General features: G+C 35.4%; 1 protein-coding gene across 4 annotated transcripts; it reads right to left on the bottom strand.

Annotated features, from left to right (window-relative positions):
* Positions 1 to 470: 470 nt before the first annotated feature.
* LOC143686167 (coiled-coil domain-containing protein 39-like) lies at positions 471 to 16,108 on the bottom strand. Of its 4 annotated transcripts, none has more exons than XR_013176948.1 (6): positions 15,989 to 16,108; positions 13,333 to 13,491; positions 12,475 to 12,567; positions 12,253 to 12,381; positions 1,341 to 1,404; positions 471 to 808 (listed from the first exon to the last, which is right to left on the bottom strand). XR_013176948.1 is itself a non-coding variant. In XM_077163162.1 (6 exons), exons 2-5 carry the CDS (start codon positions 13,441 to 13,443, stop codon positions 1,344 to 1,346), a joined length of 315 nt encoding a protein of 104 aa, XP_077019277.1. In that variant the 5' UTR covers positions 13,444 to 13,491; positions 15,989 to 16,108; the 3' UTR covers positions 471 to 808; positions 1,341 to 1,343. The 4 variants fall into 4 exon arrangements, 2 of the variants coding, with proteins under 2 accessions (XP_077019277.1, XP_077019276.1); XR_013176947.1 differs by having other exon boundaries at positions 1,330 to 1,404; XM_077163162.1 differs by having other exon boundaries at positions 12,332 to 12,381.
* Between the last annotated feature and the right edge of the window lie 1,096 nt (positions 16,109 to 17,204).

The following is a 17,204-nucleotide window of genomic DNA, read 5'->3' on the forward strand; positions in this document are numbered from 1 at the left end:
TAAGGGATTCATGTTGTGATTTATAATTGTTTTTAGCATTTAGTGAAATACTTCTTTTCGTCACTTTTGTGATTAGGACAAACCAAAGGAAGCAATGGTCCCATTGTACTCAGTTGGCTAGAACTCCTCTAGATTGTTACTTTCTTTCATCTATATGTATATTTAAAAATTTTCAAACCCTGATTTTAATACTTAATATAGCATGGATATCTCTTTCCATTTCCAAAATAATATGTGATGGTGGTGGTCCAAGGGGGTTCCAGATGTATGGAACCCTAGAATTCCTTGCCACGACCACCTCAGCTCCTCCTGTCCTCATGAGAACAGGTAGTACCACTTTGTCATTGAAAGGTAGCCAAGGGGCAGCTGTTTAGGGTGGCTGGTGCCCATGTGTGCGTATGAGGCCCTTCATGGCATCCTCCATCTATTTTTTCGAAGAGGTGTTCACAAATCAAACATCAGAGGGTTAACAGAATGGTGCTAAATAGGAATCTATCAAGGATCTGATCACGTTTAGCCAGATCTGGTAATGTTTAGCCAGAAAATAAGCCTTTGGAACAACCTGGTCAGTTAGGTAAACAATGTGATGGTCTCTAACTTGAAGGAAGAATTATTTCACTGAAGTGCAGAACGGTGGGGCAACATTCAGAGAGTACAATTAGACAAATTAAGGAACTTTTTATTGAAGAATAATTTAATGATTTCAACGACCCAAAACTGTAATGATTTCAGCCACAGAACTCAGGCAGTAGTGAGTTCTCCATTACTTTCAGCAGCTGGTAGAGCAAAGACAGTTTCCATAGAATTCCTGCAATAGTTAAATAAGTTGTATTATTATACGGTTTTAAATTCATTTTGATGAAATTAAATAATACCTCTAATAATGTTACATTACTCTCCAATAAGTACAAAGGAATATTTAAACATGGATTTGCTTATAAAGTATTAGATCTTCTGACCAAGTTTTGAAGATTCATTGTTTACATGTATGTATTATATACTACTTATATATGTATTTTATATACTATATAACTGCTTTTTCACTTTTCAAATTATTCTTGGTTGTTAGAATAATTCTTAAATTCTTTTGTTGTTGAGTATCTTACTGGTATTACAAGACCACATGAAAATTAATTATCTAAGGTGCTAAAATCTGTTTTTCTCACCAGCAGATTTCTTTAGGCTAACTTTGCTGGTTTTTCTGTGTCCTTAGCCTGTGAAGGTACACCCTAGGCCGATCAGAATATATCATTATGTGTACTTAAAGAGAGATAAAAGTGACAGGGTCAGAAGTTTTTTAAAGAGTATCTATCCATTTTTAGTATGTACCTTTTAGCTACCTTTTATGCTTCTGGGTTGTTTCTGTGTAGTGTGGTATTCCTTTGCTGTTTGCTTGACTGTAAACTGAAGAGAAAAAAGAAAAGATGCAGCTAAAGCCAAAGGCACTATGCTAGAATCCACTTATTTTGTAGTCAAAATGACCTCTTGTGGTCTAAAATCACCAGAATTTACTCTTTAGAAACGTGAAAGCTGCTTGATGTTATCTTCCTTGAAGAATCTGTCAAAAGACTGATTTCAGAAGCTCTCAAGCCCACCACTAGGAATGCTCTACCTTCAGTATGATTTTACTCATCGTAGACATTGACGTACTTTACAGTATGCAAGACATTCCGCCAGATGATGGGCATGGAAAGGGATGTCGTTTCCTACCATTCACTGAGTTGCAAGTTCATTTTTATGGTTAATAGCCTGGAAGGGGAGTTTAATTGGGAGAAGAAGATAGCAAGGTAGATTTTAGGCATATTTGAACTTTTAAAGCAATGACAGAACACACTGCTTTAGTTGTCTTGAAGATTGAGGAGTCTGTTTGAAGGTCATTTAGGTAAAAGTGAAGCTAATGAAAAGAATGACCAACGGGATATAGGGGGTTTCTAAAGCCAACAGAAGATGGTTGTAAAGTTAATGAAGAAACAAGGTCAGGACAGGGTAGGGCCCCTAGCTAAAGTTAGAAATCTCTTAAGGAAGCCCACAAGATGCAAATGCATTGAAAATTATCCCTGCTACCCTCCTCATTGGCTTTTCCTGGTCCTGTTAACTCAGATCTACAAATGAAACTTTGTAATTCTATCCAGAATCCTGTTTGAATTACAAAAGCTACAATGGATACCTAAGAGTCAAAATAAGGGTCCCACTCCTTCATCCTCAGAGAGCACTTACAAATGCAACTCCTTTTTCGAAGATATATACTCAATATGTGTATCACACCAACCAAGTTACAGAAATGCCGCTGTTAAAACTCTAGTAGAAAATCTGAGAAAACACCCTCACACAGGCATAACTGAGTTTGATTGCTTATACATTAGAGTAATGCACAGTGTTTAAATGCTACTAAATCTCAAAGAAAATGCTATACTTGTTGTTTATATGATTTGACATTTCCCAATACAAAGAGAAAAATGACAGCATATTTAGAATTTTAAAAAGTCTTAATACATTCTGAGCATATTGGCATGGACAAAAGTAAACATATAATTACATGTTTATGCATATATATATATATATATATGTATATGTGCGTGTATGTATTTAAGAGAAGAATATTAACCTAGTACCCATGTGCTGATAAGAAAATTGATAGCCATAAAAAGTAACTTTTGCAATTATGAGCTAAGTTTTGGTAGGAAAGTTTTTGTGACCAGAGAAATTATTAATCTTTCTTAGGTTTTATTTACACTATTATATTCGAGGATTTTTGACAAAGAACACTGGAAAATAAGATTTTTCATACAGTAAAACCTATTTTCTACTAAATCAGCTCACTACAGATACTACCATGTGTCTGACCCCATCCTCCAGAATAAGGTAAATTTTGCAAATCATAATACAGAAATTATCTGCATTTTCTTGATCTTTTATTCATTTTATTTTCCTAATCCACAGCTTGTCCAATATATTAGAGTTATGGTCAGATTTTTCATCTCAATATTTATGAAACATCAATAGCAGGAACTCAGACAGACAGAATTTAAATTGGTGTCTAGAGAAATGTCTCAATGCCCTCCTGTCTCACTACTGAAGAGGCTAGAATGGTGGCTCCGGAGAGTTTCTCCCATTTACAGGCCAATTTTCAATGAGGTAATTCTAGTCATCAATCTTAGTGGGAAAACAATATTGTTGAACACTCTAGGTGTTCCATTAATTGAGAGGAATGTTGGGTTTGGGAAGATGCTCTACTTACCCAAGGGCCTTCTCGCTACCCAGTGTTTGGGTGCACTCAGCTATTAAAAAAAATACTGCACTGATTTAACTCTGGTCATTGCAACTGGGATTTCCAGATGCTAAGTGCTAATGCATGATTTAAAAGTATGCTATTTCCTAGTTCCTTTTGGATTGCAAAGCTTTTGTCTCCAAGCTAGAAACATCAAGGTCATTTAAAGGTTGGACTGAGAAACAACCACATGATGTAAACATCGGTGGTTGGGTTGTGCCCATGAACAACGCTGTGGTCTCTTAATTTGTACTTCTAGGTTTTGATAAATGTTCCAGCTTGATTTTAGTTGATCACCACCTTCTAAAAGATTAAAATATTACAGTTTAGATAGAGTTGACAATGAGGATAAAGGCCATTTTAATAATGCTCATTGTCATTTTCATTAGGATTATTAAGTCCTTAGAAATCCCAATAATGTATACAATATATCAGTAATTAATTTTGTAGTGACACTTAAGTTGACCAATTATATTATATACCTAATAAAATATGGTATATAAAAATATCCCCCAAACACTGTGTAATTTTGGCACAAGCTCTTCATTTTTCATAGAGGCATAATATTTTCTTTCTGAAGAATCATTATTTGATGGTACGTGAATCAAAAATTCTGAAAAAAGTGCTACTCTGAGTCCCACATTGCAGAATACTCTTTTTTTTCCCATAATAGATTTGTCATTCAGAATAAAAGTTGAAAGATACATGAAGCTTCTCTTTGACATATAATTCTTTTTGAATTGCATCATTCCAATGTGTTTACGTGCCTTTCCTGTCACATTATGAGATACAATTCAACTCTAGAAAGATTGGCAATAAAGAAACATTAAGTACGAGAAATTAATTTTCTCAATGGTTTCTGAAAATTTTCATTAGCCTAGAGGGTTAATTTTACAGTTTTAGTGCAATCATTATTTATCATCTCTTGGTTTATGGGAAAGAATTAGAGTTATTAGCTATTAAATATCCATGAAAATTTGACACTCCTCTAGACCAAACAAACCCTGGGGCTTGCTGATTTTCCCAGTGTGAAACATCTGTGGCTTCAACTAGAAAGAACTTAACATTGTCTAATTAGATTTCCAAGATTTATAAGGTTCAAATACTCTGTAATAGAAACCTGAGAATTAGCACAAAAGTTCAAATGCTCAATTATTAAAGTTTATTCAGAAGATCTGAACAACAACTTTATTTTTTATTGGGGGATGGATTTATAATTCACTCAAATCAATGACACAATACCTATGATTGTAAAATTGGTCTTAGATAACGTATTTGGTATAAATATATACAAAATTGTACTTTAAAAAATTGAAAATGCTTCTGACAAGCATTAGAAAGTATTGGAGAAATGTTCAAGCCTATCATTTTGTCCAAACCATTGAATTAAAGTCACAGGTACTAGCTAAAGATACTGATGGATCTCTGATTCTTGATTAACTGAGGAAGAGAAGACAAACAGCATCAGCTTAAAAATTATTAGTTTCACAAACTTCCCACATTTGCTTCTTCTCTGCATCTTTACCACAGCAAATGATCAAAAGGAGTTAGGTCCAGGCTAGGGGATTTGTAATGATGCTGGGTTCTGCATTTTATATTTTCCTTGGATATTCTCGAGGAAACCCACAGAATCTTCTCTTCTTTCCATAGAAGAGACACTGATTGAAATGCCCTTTTGTTTTCCCTCAAGGAGGGCAAGTTCAGAAAGGAACATTTGAGATGTCCATTCTTGGTCTGGGGTGCCAACAAAGGGAACAGAGTATTTTTGGCCAACTCTGCTATTACCTGTCAACCCTATAGTTCCAGGAATTTGTCTCATCAAAATTGACTCCAGGGGTTGACAGCTAAACCCTGCTGAGACTCTATGTGAGGGGTTTAATCACTAGAACCATACATACTGCCAAATAGCAGATTTCACCTCAGGGGTAGAACACGTTTTCTTCTTCCTACTTAGCAAAAAGACATTATGTCTTGTTCTAATGGATTTCAAGGACTCATGTTTTATTGATTCAGTATTCAACATACACACACTGCCTCAATTATTTAAAATATAGGAAGGGTAAATCCAAGTTAAATGATTTTAGCAGATAATAAATAAGACATAATCTTAGTCTAAAAATATATACACACATATATGCATGTAAATATGTATTGTGTATGCGTATATGAATATTATATAAATGAAATAGATTTAGAGATTTTTCAAATCAATTTAAAGATGGTCATAGACAATACACAGAAGGTAATATATGCTTGCCAACAATTTGTTTTAAATACCATGTAGAAATCTTTTTTCAATTTTTTGGTTTTCAAAAATTTTTATTTGAAAAAAATGAATATAAAGATACATTAAACTTTAGTAAATCCATGTAAAACTTTGATACTATTGGAGACACAGATATTATAAAGTATTCCAAAACTCATATTTCCTAAATAATATAAACAGATGAAGAGAGGGTATGAATCACATACCCTTGAGAAACCTTGAGATGTATAAGAGGAATCCTGCCTTTTATCAGGATAGATAAGCAAGGAGGAAAATCTATACCCAATGAATATCTATTGAGCCATATAAGAAAGGATCACTAACCTGTAGAAAATTCCAGTACAGAGGCTTAGATAACTAAATGAAGTGTCCTACAAAATGAGTGCCAAAGGGTGGCAAAGACAATAATTGTAAACAGAATTTTTATAGGTCATCAATGTGAATTTACATGAAGAATACATTCAGAGAAAAGAAGGAACAAAAACATGTGCAGAATTTGCAATGGATAAAAGGAGCTGGGTAAGGTTTTTCAGGGCAGGGCAAAATATTGCATGTAGGAAAGAATGAGATGCAAGGATATAAAGGCATGGGATTAAGGTCGGTCATTGTAGCTGGAATGAAGAGTCAAGTTCTCCCTCTCTCATTACGTGGATTTGTTGTCTGAAGATTAAACCCCAAATTATCTTTGCAACATTAGTTCCAATTTCCCAAAGATTGGGCTAGGATGCTGTCTCAGATGCAGGCTAGTCTTCCACTTCGCCATCTAAATTCTCCCACCTGGTTCCCACACTCCATGCTTTGGTGAGATTTAGCACAACCAGTGAATGTGACAAAAGGAACACCTAGTTTTCCTGACTACAGATTAATTAAATAAAAGGAAATACTTGGAAATGTGACTTTCAAATGAAAAGAGATGATGAAAATAAAACTAATCTCTAGTAAAAACCCGAAATACTGACCCCAGGAATTAGGTGTTAGGACTTATGTGATCTAATCGAGCAGTGTCATGCTTGGTTAGTGGGTTGAGCAACCCAGTAACCTGATCAAGAGGACCTATCAGAAATAATTATAAACTTAATTTCCTTCCTTCCCCCTTCCCTCCTTCCCTTTCTCTCCTCCTTTCTCCCTTCCCTTCCTCTTCCTCCTTCTCCTCCTCCTCCTCCTCTGAAGGTTCATTCTTCTTATTTAATTTAATTCCACTCCAAGACAGTAGAGTAGCACAATTGCCTTTGAAGAACCTCAACAATGGAAGAAGGGGTATGTTTATTAATGTCTTTTCATAATGTTCTTGGCCCTCCCCTTTAACTTGAGCAGTAAGTGAATATGACAACATATATTCTCCAGCATGGTGTTACCAAACAAAGGCAGTGGATTCTTTTGCTGTATGTGCTCAAATGACCAATTCCTGAAACACTGAGGTTTCAAAGAGAGAAAAAGTTTAATTGCTAGGTGCAAAGAAGATCAGATGGCCTATCAGCCTATAATCTGTCTCCCCAAGCTGCAGTAATTCTGATAGTTTTACAGTATCAAAAGCAAGGCAGGCTGGAAGATGGCGGCTTAGTAAGACGCGCGGATCTTAGTTTCTTCTCCAGGACAGCTACTAGGGGAGTAGAAACGATACAGAAAGCGCCCAAAGCCACAACAGAGATAAAAAAGACAGCGTACCCCATCCTGGAATGGCTGGCTGGCTGAGAGAAGCAGCTCGGGTGAGATCACCGAGGCGCGCGGGCCACACCGGGCGGGGCGGCAAGCGGCCGGAGTCACTCCCTTCCCTCTTCCCGGGCCGGCTGGGAGAATTGGAGAGGCGGTCCCCTGAAACCAAGGTGGCTGGTGCCCACACCACGCGTGGCCCCCCGGACCAACTGAGAGAATTGGATCGGAAATCCCCAAGCCGCGGAGAACGGTGACGGGTGGGGGAGGCACCTTCCAAACCCGTGACTCCCGGGGAACGTGCACTCTCCCGGGCGGGCCGCTGCCGCTGGCGCCCTCCCGCTACGCTTGTCACCCAGGGCTGACTAGGAAATTTGGACGGGCTCTTTCCCGGGCTGCGGCGGCCAGCAACCCTCCCTGCGTTCGGACCCCGGGCCGGCTCAAGCCGCTTCAGCTAGCGAACCTCCCGGACAGCGAGAGTTTTCCAAAGTTTAAGGTCCCACAGCACCTTTTACTGGTGGGACCCGCAGACAAACGTGTGCCACGAGCGCCACCTACTGGGCAGGATAAGAAAAACAGAACCCAGAGATTTCACAGAAAAATCTTCCAAACTTTTGGATCCAATACCCAGGGAAATCTGTCTAAATGTGCAGACGCCAACAGAAGACAACGGATCACGCTCAAATAATTGAAAATATGGCCCAGTCAAAGGAACAAACCAATAGCTCAAATGAGATACAGGAGCTGAGACAACTAATGCTGAAAATACGAACAGAAATGGAAAACCTCTTCAAAAATGAAATTGATAAATTGAGGGAGGACATGAAGAAGGCATGGGCTGAACATAAAGAAGAAATAGAAAAACTGAAAAAACAAATCGCAGAACTTATGGAAGTGAAGGATAAAGTAGCAAACATAGAAAAAATAATGGATAGCTACAATGATAGATTTAAAGAGACAGAAGATAGAATTAGTGATTTGGAGGATGGAACATCTGAATTCCAAAAAGAAACAGAAACTATAGGGAAAAGAATGGAAAAATTTGAACAGGGTATCAGGGAACTCAAGGACAATATGAACCGCACAAATATACGTGTTGTGGGTGTCCCAGAAGGAGAAGAGAAGGGAAAAGGAGGAGAAAAACTAATGGAAGAAATTATCACTGAAAATTTCCCAACTCTTATGAAAGACCTAAAATTACAGATCCAAGAAGTGCAGCGCACCCCAAAGAGATTAGACCCAAATAGGCGTTCTCCAAGACACTTACTAGTTAGAATGTCAGAGGTCAAACAAAGAGAAAGAGAGGATCTTGAAAGCAGCAAGAGAAAAACAATCCATCACATACAAGGGAAACCCAATAAGACTATGTGTAGATTTCTCAGCAGAAACCATGGAGGCTAGAAGACAGTGGGATGATATATTTAAATTACTAAAAGAGAAAAACTGCCAACCAAGACTCCTATATCCAGCAAAATTGTCCTTCAAAAATGAGGGAGAAGTTAAAACATTCTCAGACAAAAAGTCACTGAGAGAATTTGTGACCAAGAGACCAGCTCTGCAAGAAATACTAAAGGGAGCACTAGAGTCAGAACCGAAAAGACAGAAAAGAGAGATATGGAGAAGAGTGTAGAAAGAAGGAAAGTCAGATATGATATATATAATACAAAAGGCAAAATGGCAGAGGAAAATATTATCCAAACATTAATAACACTAAATGTTAATGGACTGAATTCCCCAATCAAAAGACATAGATTGGCAGAATGGATTAAAAAACAGGATCCTTCTATATGCTGTCTACAGGAAACACATCTTAGACCCAAAGATAAACATAGGTTGAAAGTGAAAGGTTGGGAAAAGATATTTCATGCAAATAACAACCAGAAAATAGCAGGAGTGGCTATACTAATATCCAACAAGTTAGACTTCAAATGTAAAACAGTTAAAAGAGACAAAGAAGGACACTATATACTAATAAAAGGAACAATTAAACAAGAAAACATAACAATCATAAATATTTATGCACCAAACCAGAATGCCCCAAAATACGTGAGGAATACACTGCAAACACTGAAAAGGGAAATAGACACAAATACCATAATAGTTGGAGACTTCAATTCCCCACTCTCATCAATGGACAGAACATCTAGACAGAGGATCAAAAAAGAAATAGAGAATCTGAATATTACTATAAAGGAGCTAGACTTAACAGACATTTATAGGACATTACATCCCACAACAGCAGGATACACCTTTTTCTCAAGTGCTCATGGACCATTCTCAAAGATAGACCATATGCTGGGTCACAAAGCAAGTCTTAACAAATTTAAAAAGATTGAAATCATACACAACACTTTCTCGGATCATAAAGGAATGAAGTTGGAAATCAATAATAGGTGGAATGCCAGAAAATTCACAAATACCTGGAGGCTCAACAACACACTCTTAAACAACGAGTGGGTCAAAGAAGAAATTGCAAGAGAAATTAGTAAATACCTCGAGGCAAATGAAAATGAAAACACAACATATCAAAACTTATGGGATGCAGCAAAGGCAGTGCTAAGAGGGAAATTTATTGCCCTAAATGCCTATATCAGAAAACAAGAAAAGGCAAAAATGCAGGAATTAACTGTTCACTTGGAAGAACTGGAGAAAGAACAGCAAACTAATCCCAAAGCAAGCAAAAGGAAAGAAATAACAAAGATCAGAGCAGAAATAAATGAAATTGAAAATATGAAAACAGTAGACAAAATCAATAAGACCAGAAGTTGGTTCTATGAGAAAATCAATAAGATTGATGGGCCCTTAGCAAGATTGACAAAAAGAAGAAGAGAGAGGATGCAAATAAATAAGATCAGAAATGGAAGAGGAGACATAACTACTGACCTCACAGAAATAAAGGAGGTAATAACAGGATACTATGAACAACTTTACGCTAATAAATACAACAATTTAGATGAAATGGACGGGTTCCTGGAAAGACATGAACAACCAACTTTGACTCAAGAAGACATAGATGACCTCAACAAACCAATCACAAGTAAAGAAATTGAATTAGTCATTCAAAAGCTTCCTAAAAAGAAAAGTCCAGGACCAGATGGCTTCACATGTGAATTCTACCAAACGTTCCAGAAAGAATTAGTACCAATTCTCCTCAAACCCTTCAAAAAAATCGAAGTGGAGGGAAAACTGCCTAATTCATTCTATGAAGCCAACATCACCCTCATACCAAAACCAGGCAAAGATATTACAAAAAAAGAAAACTACAGACCAATCTCTCTAATGAATATAGATGCAAAAATCCTCAACAAAATTCTAGCAAATCGAGTCCAACAACACATTAAAAGAATTATACATCATGACCAAGTAGGATTCATCCCAGGTATGCAAGGATGGTTCAACATAGGAAAATCAATTAATGTAATACACCATATCAACAAATCAAAGCAGAAAAATCACATGATCATCTCAATTGATGCAGAGAAGGCATTTGACAAGATTCAACATCCTTTCCTGTTGAAAACACTTCAAAAGATAGGAATACAAGGGAACTTCCTTAAAATGATAGAGGGAATATATGAAAAACCCACAGCTAATATCATCCTCAATGGGGAAAAATTGAAAACTTTCCCCCTAAGATCAGGAACAAGACAAGGATGTCCACTATCACCACTATTATTCAACATTGTGTTCGAGGTTCTAGCCAGAGCAATTAGACAAGAAAAAGAAATACAAGGCATCAAAATTGGAAAGGAAGAAGTAAAACTATCACTGTTTGCAGACGATATGATACTATACGTCGAAAACCTGGAAAAATCCACAACAAAACTACTAGAGCTAATAAATGAGTACAGCAAAGTAGCAGGTTACAAGATCAACATTCAAAAATCTGTAGCATTTCTATACACTAGTAATGAACAAGCTGAGGGGGAAATCAAGAAATGAATCCCATTTACAATTGCAACTAAAAGAATAAAATACCTAGGAATAAATTTAACTAAAGAGACAAAAAAACTATATAAAGAAAACTACAAAAAACTGCTAAAAGAAATCACAGAAGACCTAAATAGATGGAAGGGCATACCGTGTTCATGGATTGGAAGACTAAATATAGTTAAGATGTCAATCCTACCTAAATTGATTTACAGATTCAATGCAATACCACTCAAAATCCCAACAACTTATTTTTCAGAAATAGAAAAACCAATAAGCAAATTTATCTGGAAGGGCAGGGTGCCCCGAATTGCTAAAAACATCTTGAGGAAAAAAAATGAAGCTGGAGGTCTCGCGCTGCCTGCCTTTAGACATATTATGAAGCCACAGTGGTCAAAACAGCATGGTATTGGCATAAAGATAGATATATCGACCAATGGAATCGAATAGAGTGCTCAGATATAGACCCTCTCATCTATGGACATTTGATCTTTGATAAGGCAGTCAAGCCAACTCACCTGGGACAGAACAGTCTCTTCAATAAATGGTGCCTAGAGAACTGGATATCCATATGCAAAAGAATGAAAGAAGACCTGTCTCTCACACCCTATACAAAAGTTAACTCAAAATGGATCAAAGATCTAAACATTAGGTCTAAGACCATAAAACAGTTAGAGGAAAATGTTGGGAGATATCTTATGGATCTTACAACTGGAGGCGGTTTTATGGACCTTAAACCTAAAGCAAGAGCACTGAAGAAGGAAATAAATAAATGGGAACTCCTCAAAATTAAACACTTTTGTGCATCAAAGAACTTCATCAAGAAAGTAGAAAGACAGCCTTCACAATGGGAGACAATATTTGGAAATGATATATCAGATAAAGTTCTAGTATCCAGAACTTATAAAGAGATTGTTCATCTCAACAACAAAAAGACAGCCAACCCAATTACAAAATGGGAAAAAGACTTGAACAGACACCTATCAGAAGAGGAAATACAAATGGCTAAAAGGCACATGAAGAGATGCTCAATGTCCCTGGCCATTAGAGAAATGCAAATCAAAACCACAATGAGATATCATCTCACACCCACCAGAATGGCCATTATCAACAAAACAGAAAATGACAAGTGCTTTACCAAAGCAGAGTCATCTATGTTTCGATCCCGCTTCTGCATCTGATCCATTGTGCTCTCCCACTGTCTGATGAGTTCTTACCTTTCATTATGAATCTTATGAAAATCTTGTATGGCTTTATCCAATTCTAACTGTCAGAGAGCAAAGAACATTTCTGTGAATTTTAGTGCGTTTGCAAACATCATCTTGAAAAATTAAGAAATTTGAATTTTTATTGAACCAACCTGTGCACTTAAAGTCTCCATAAGTTCATTTTCAAGTAAATTTTTTCTCTGATTACATTCCAGCATCAGTCTTTCTAATTGTAGGGTTAGTGCCTGTGAAGTAGTTACATGCAGAAATATTTACAATTATCATTGTATTAACTTAAAAGCTGTTGAATACAACATCTGACATGAAGTATTTTTAAACATATACAACATTTATTTGATACATAAAACAACTGTAAATTATTTTCCTTATCTTTTCCCTGAAGTACTAATGTGTTTTTTTATCTGCAATGAAATCTCAATTGTTTCTAAAAAGATTTTTAATACTTTTAAAGAAAATTAGAAAAAAGATTAAACTATACCTTTTCATTTTAATGGAATAAAATAATATATTTGGTAATAAATCTAGTAGAAAATGTCAAAATTTTGTTAATATTACCAGATTTAATTATATTTGAAGTGATGGTCATGATAGTATATCAAATAATCAATAACATGACAGTCTCAAATAAAAAAACTATTTAATATATATATAATATATATAACATTAGATAAAAATAGCTAAAACATTTATAAGAACCTCCACTACTAAATTTTGTTTACTGAAATGCTTTCGAGAATCCATCCAAGGTTCTTAACCTGGAATAGCTGAGGGGTCTCAGAGGATCTATAAAGTTGCCTCCAAAATTCTGTGGGTATTTTGAGTACAGCCATTTTTCTAAACAGAGGATTCTTGGCTGTATTAGATTCTCAAAGGAGTTCCTGATCCAAAAGTTTAAGAACTTCAAAATTCATAAGCACAATTTTAGGAAAAACTATTGGCATACTATAGATTCAGAGAAAATATATCAGTTAAAATTTATCATTTCTCACCCTAATTTTATTATCATCCTGCTGTGCATGCTTCTGTAGAGTGAGGGCATCACTGCCTTTATGAGCTGATTCTTCTAGCCAGGCCTCCAGTGCCTGCCGGTCCCAGTTCATCTGACACTTCAAACCATCCAATTTTTGAGTAGCTTTAAATATGCTATTCTAGTTTCCAAGATAGAGTACAAAATATTATTTATTATACAAAGGAAAATAAAACATAACATTATATACTACAGAAATATTAAAAAGAAGAGTTTTTCCCTGCTTCCCATATGTTTATAAAATACCATCTTTATTTAACAACTACCATTCCTGTATTTTAATTTAGCTGTAAAATAGGGGAGAGGTGGTTTTACCAGTTGATAATAGTAACTGAACCAAAGTTAGCTTTAAAGGGCTTAAGAGTACCACAGTCTCATTAGCCACTCCCCTAAGCCACCTCAAATATATGTACTATTTCAGTAAAATAATGTGCTTGATATGGTAGTACAAGTCCTCTTCAGCCCCATTTCCAATCATATTGTTACCCCCAAGATCCTGATATATAGAAGGTTTGGAAGCACCCCAAATTGAAGTAAATATAGTAGTTAAGGACATAAAATACTTCTGTAAATTTATTCATTTAGCAAACATAGATTAATATTGGAAGATAGACAATATATCAAGAAATACAAATTAATAAAATATCTATGTATTTTAAGTATACACATGCACATATGTAAAGAGAAGATCATAGTGATCAGAATTTGCAAAGGGCTAACAATTAGTTTACCAGAGAAAAGACATAAAAATAGGCTAAATTAGCTTAATTTTAGAGTCACAAAGATGGTAAATTAATACAAAAGGTAAAATTTTTTAATGAAAAATGAAATTCAAAACCAAAACTGATTTTTTAAAAAATCTGACTCTTACAAATGTAGTGCTTATGCATATAAATTATGCCTAGTACAAGAAATGTTTATTTTTTGCAAAATTTATATTTTGACTAGTGCATTTCCTAATTTAACTTATAGGGCCAGTTCAATTGAACACCATAAGCACATGGAACTTTGAACAAGGCATGAGATTTTGTTGGCTTGTGCAGGTTAGTGTGATGCCCAGCTATGTCCCAGAGTAATTTGGACAGTAAATAAAGCATTTTTAAAGACCCCTTGGGGGAATGGGGAGAAAGGGGGAAATTCAACTTCCCCATTTGGAGAATTCCTGATATTCTCACAAGCAGTAGGGACAACCAGAAGAATAGGCCAAGCCCTTGATCTTGGAGTTTGCCTCTATAAAACTTAACCCTGCAAAGGGTAGGCTAACCCTACTTAACATTATGCCTAACAGTCACCCCCAGAGAACCTCTTTCGTTGCTCAGTTGTGGCCTCTCTCTCTCTCAGCCCACATGGCAAGCAAACTCACTACCCTCCCCACTCTAAGGTGAGACATGACCCCTGCAGTAAATCTCCCTGGCAACATGGGATAGAAATCCTGGGATGAGCCAGGACCTAGCATCAAGGGATTGAGAAAACCTTCTTGACCAAAAGGAGGAAGAGAGAAATGAGACAAAATAAAGGTCAGTTCCTAAGCAATTTCAAACAGAGTTGAGAGGTTATTCTGGAGGTTATTCTTACATATTATACAGATAGCCCATTTTTAGTTTATGGTGTATTAGAGTGGTTGGAGGGAAGTACCTGAAACTATAGAGCTATGTTCCAGTAGCCATGCTTCTTGAAAATGACTGTATAATGATACAGCTTTGGCAATGTGACTGTGTGATTGTGAAAACCTTGTGTTTGATGCTCCTTTTAGCTATCATATCACAAATGAGTAAAAAATATGGATAAGAAATAAAGAATAGGGGGAACAAAGGTTAAAATAAATTGAGTAGACTGAAATACTAGTGGTCAATGAGAGAGAGGGATAAGGGGTATGGCATGTATGTGTTTTTTCTTTTTACTTTTTTCTTTATTTTGCTGGAGAGAGGTAAGTGTTCAAAAAAATGATCATGGTGATGAATATACAACTATGTGATGATATTGTGAGCCATTGATCATAACCATATCAAGAATGTATGTCAAGAATGTTTGTATGTTTGCTTTTTGTTTACAATAAAAATATTTTTTAAAAATTATGCCTTGCATTTTGGTGCTTTGTGCTTTGTACATTTAAAGCTCAATAAGTGCTTTGTGCTTTGTGCTTTGTACAAGTAAAGCTCAATAAGTAGCTGGTGAATGAATAAAGGGAAAATAAATGCAACATTCCATTACTGACTCATTCAAAACACAACTCCATGTAGTTTTCATTGTCCAAAAAAAACAATGTAAGTAAATGCTAGGAAATTGAGTGCCTTTCCTTTGCAGAAAAAAAATCAATGCTTGTTTGGTTAGGGAAGAGAGGTGGAATACAAAATTTCATGTAACATTTCAACACATACTTCCTTATCACTTTTCTTTTCCCATATTGAAGCCATCTCATTTTCTAGCCATTGAATTTCATCCTTCACTTGTCCCAGTTCTCTCTGAGAGATGGCCTTAAAATGTTCTTCACTTTCAATCACATCCTCCCTGGCTTTGCAAAGAGACTACAGAATAACATGCAAGATAAAAATCTTTTAAAATGTAATGTTATGTTTATAATCATCCAGCAGAGAAAAAATAAAGTTCCCATAAAGTACCTAATTAAGTCTTCACTACTCTGAAAACTACCCCACATTCAGCTTTGTGATGACAGGGTAGTCAGTACATGGATTATGCTAGAAGAAAATACTGTCAGCAATTTTCAGAGATTACAGAGATCCAGGGAAACCTAAGAAAACCAAAGTTTATACAGTGAGACAACTATTATTCATTACTTATGCTGTTTTATTTTACAAAATAGTATTTAAATACTGATTTTATAATACTTAAAGTTATTCTTCACAATATAAATTTTACATTATTCAAACTGTTACTGTTGTAGGAGGTTTATTGTCTTCTATTTCTATTATCCTGTTTAATTGAGGTTTGACTGTAATGAGCCACACATATAGTCTCTGGGTCTCTAATCCCCAACTCAGTGGCTTAATAATAACTTGAGGAAAACATATTGTTCTAAAGAGTTTATAATTTACTCAATCAGATCAGGAGTCAAGAATCTAGAAAATTGCTCTTAAAAGTTCATTAAATTTGAAACTTTCTAATAAAACTTATAAACCATGAAAATAATTATTTATGTACATTAATTATGAATTGGCATTAGGGTATGATTGTTCACTTTTAAGAATTAAATACTTTTTCTCAGAAATAGATGTAATTTTAATAAAAATATTTGAGATAGAACTGAGTAGATTCTTTAACACTGATTTGACAAGCGATGTGGTTTGCTGGGCATCACCAGGGAATAAACAGATTTCTACAAAACAGAAGCTTATTCAATCATTTCAAGTTTTAATTTTTATTATTATGTGTTAAAAATATTTCTGAAAGGCATTATATTTAACCCAATTATTTTATACAAAGCCTCCTAAATCTAATTTAACTTTTTGATTATTTCAGGCTTAAAATTATAAATTTCAGTGTTTGAACTATGCTAAAATACCATGATATTCAAGGGCTACTCAAGTGCGTAGACTTTTTGCCCACCTTCAAAATGGCCCCAGTGGTTTGTGCTGAAAAATTAAAAAGTAGACAGAAATACATTATATTAGGTCTATTTTTGTGTACAACCATCATTTCTCACTGCCATCAGTCCATTTTTTATATTATCGGCTACCTAATATTCTATTAGATTGTTCAAATGATGACTTCTCCCTTCCTATGAATTGATATTACTTGAATTTGGTGGCAGACTGTTTTCTACATACTTTCACATGCAAGTTTAGTTATGCTAAAGTCTTCTATTATATTTCTAAA

The sequence above is a fragment of the Tamandua tetradactyla genome, chromosome 6 (genome assembly GCF_023851605.1).
Source record: "Tamandua tetradactyla isolate mTamTet1 chromosome 6, mTamTet1.pri, whole genome shotgun sequence".
Classification (NCBI taxonomy): Eukaryota; Metazoa; Chordata; class Mammalia; order Pilosa; family Myrmecophagidae; genus Tamandua; species Tamandua tetradactyla.

Coding starts and splice junctions, on each gene's coding strand:
- LOC143686167 (XM_077163162.1), bottom strand. CDS start 13,443: ATGAACTGGGACCGGCAGGCACTGGAGGCCTGGCTAGAAGAATCAGCT. Junction 12,568..13,332: donor AGGATGATAATAAAATTAGG/GTGAGAAATGAT, acceptor ACTACTTCACAG/GCACTAACCCTACAATTAGA. Junction 12,382..12,474: donor TGGAGACTTTAAGTGCACAG/GTTGGTTCAATA, acceptor GCTCTCTGACAG/TTAGAATTGGATAAAGCCAT.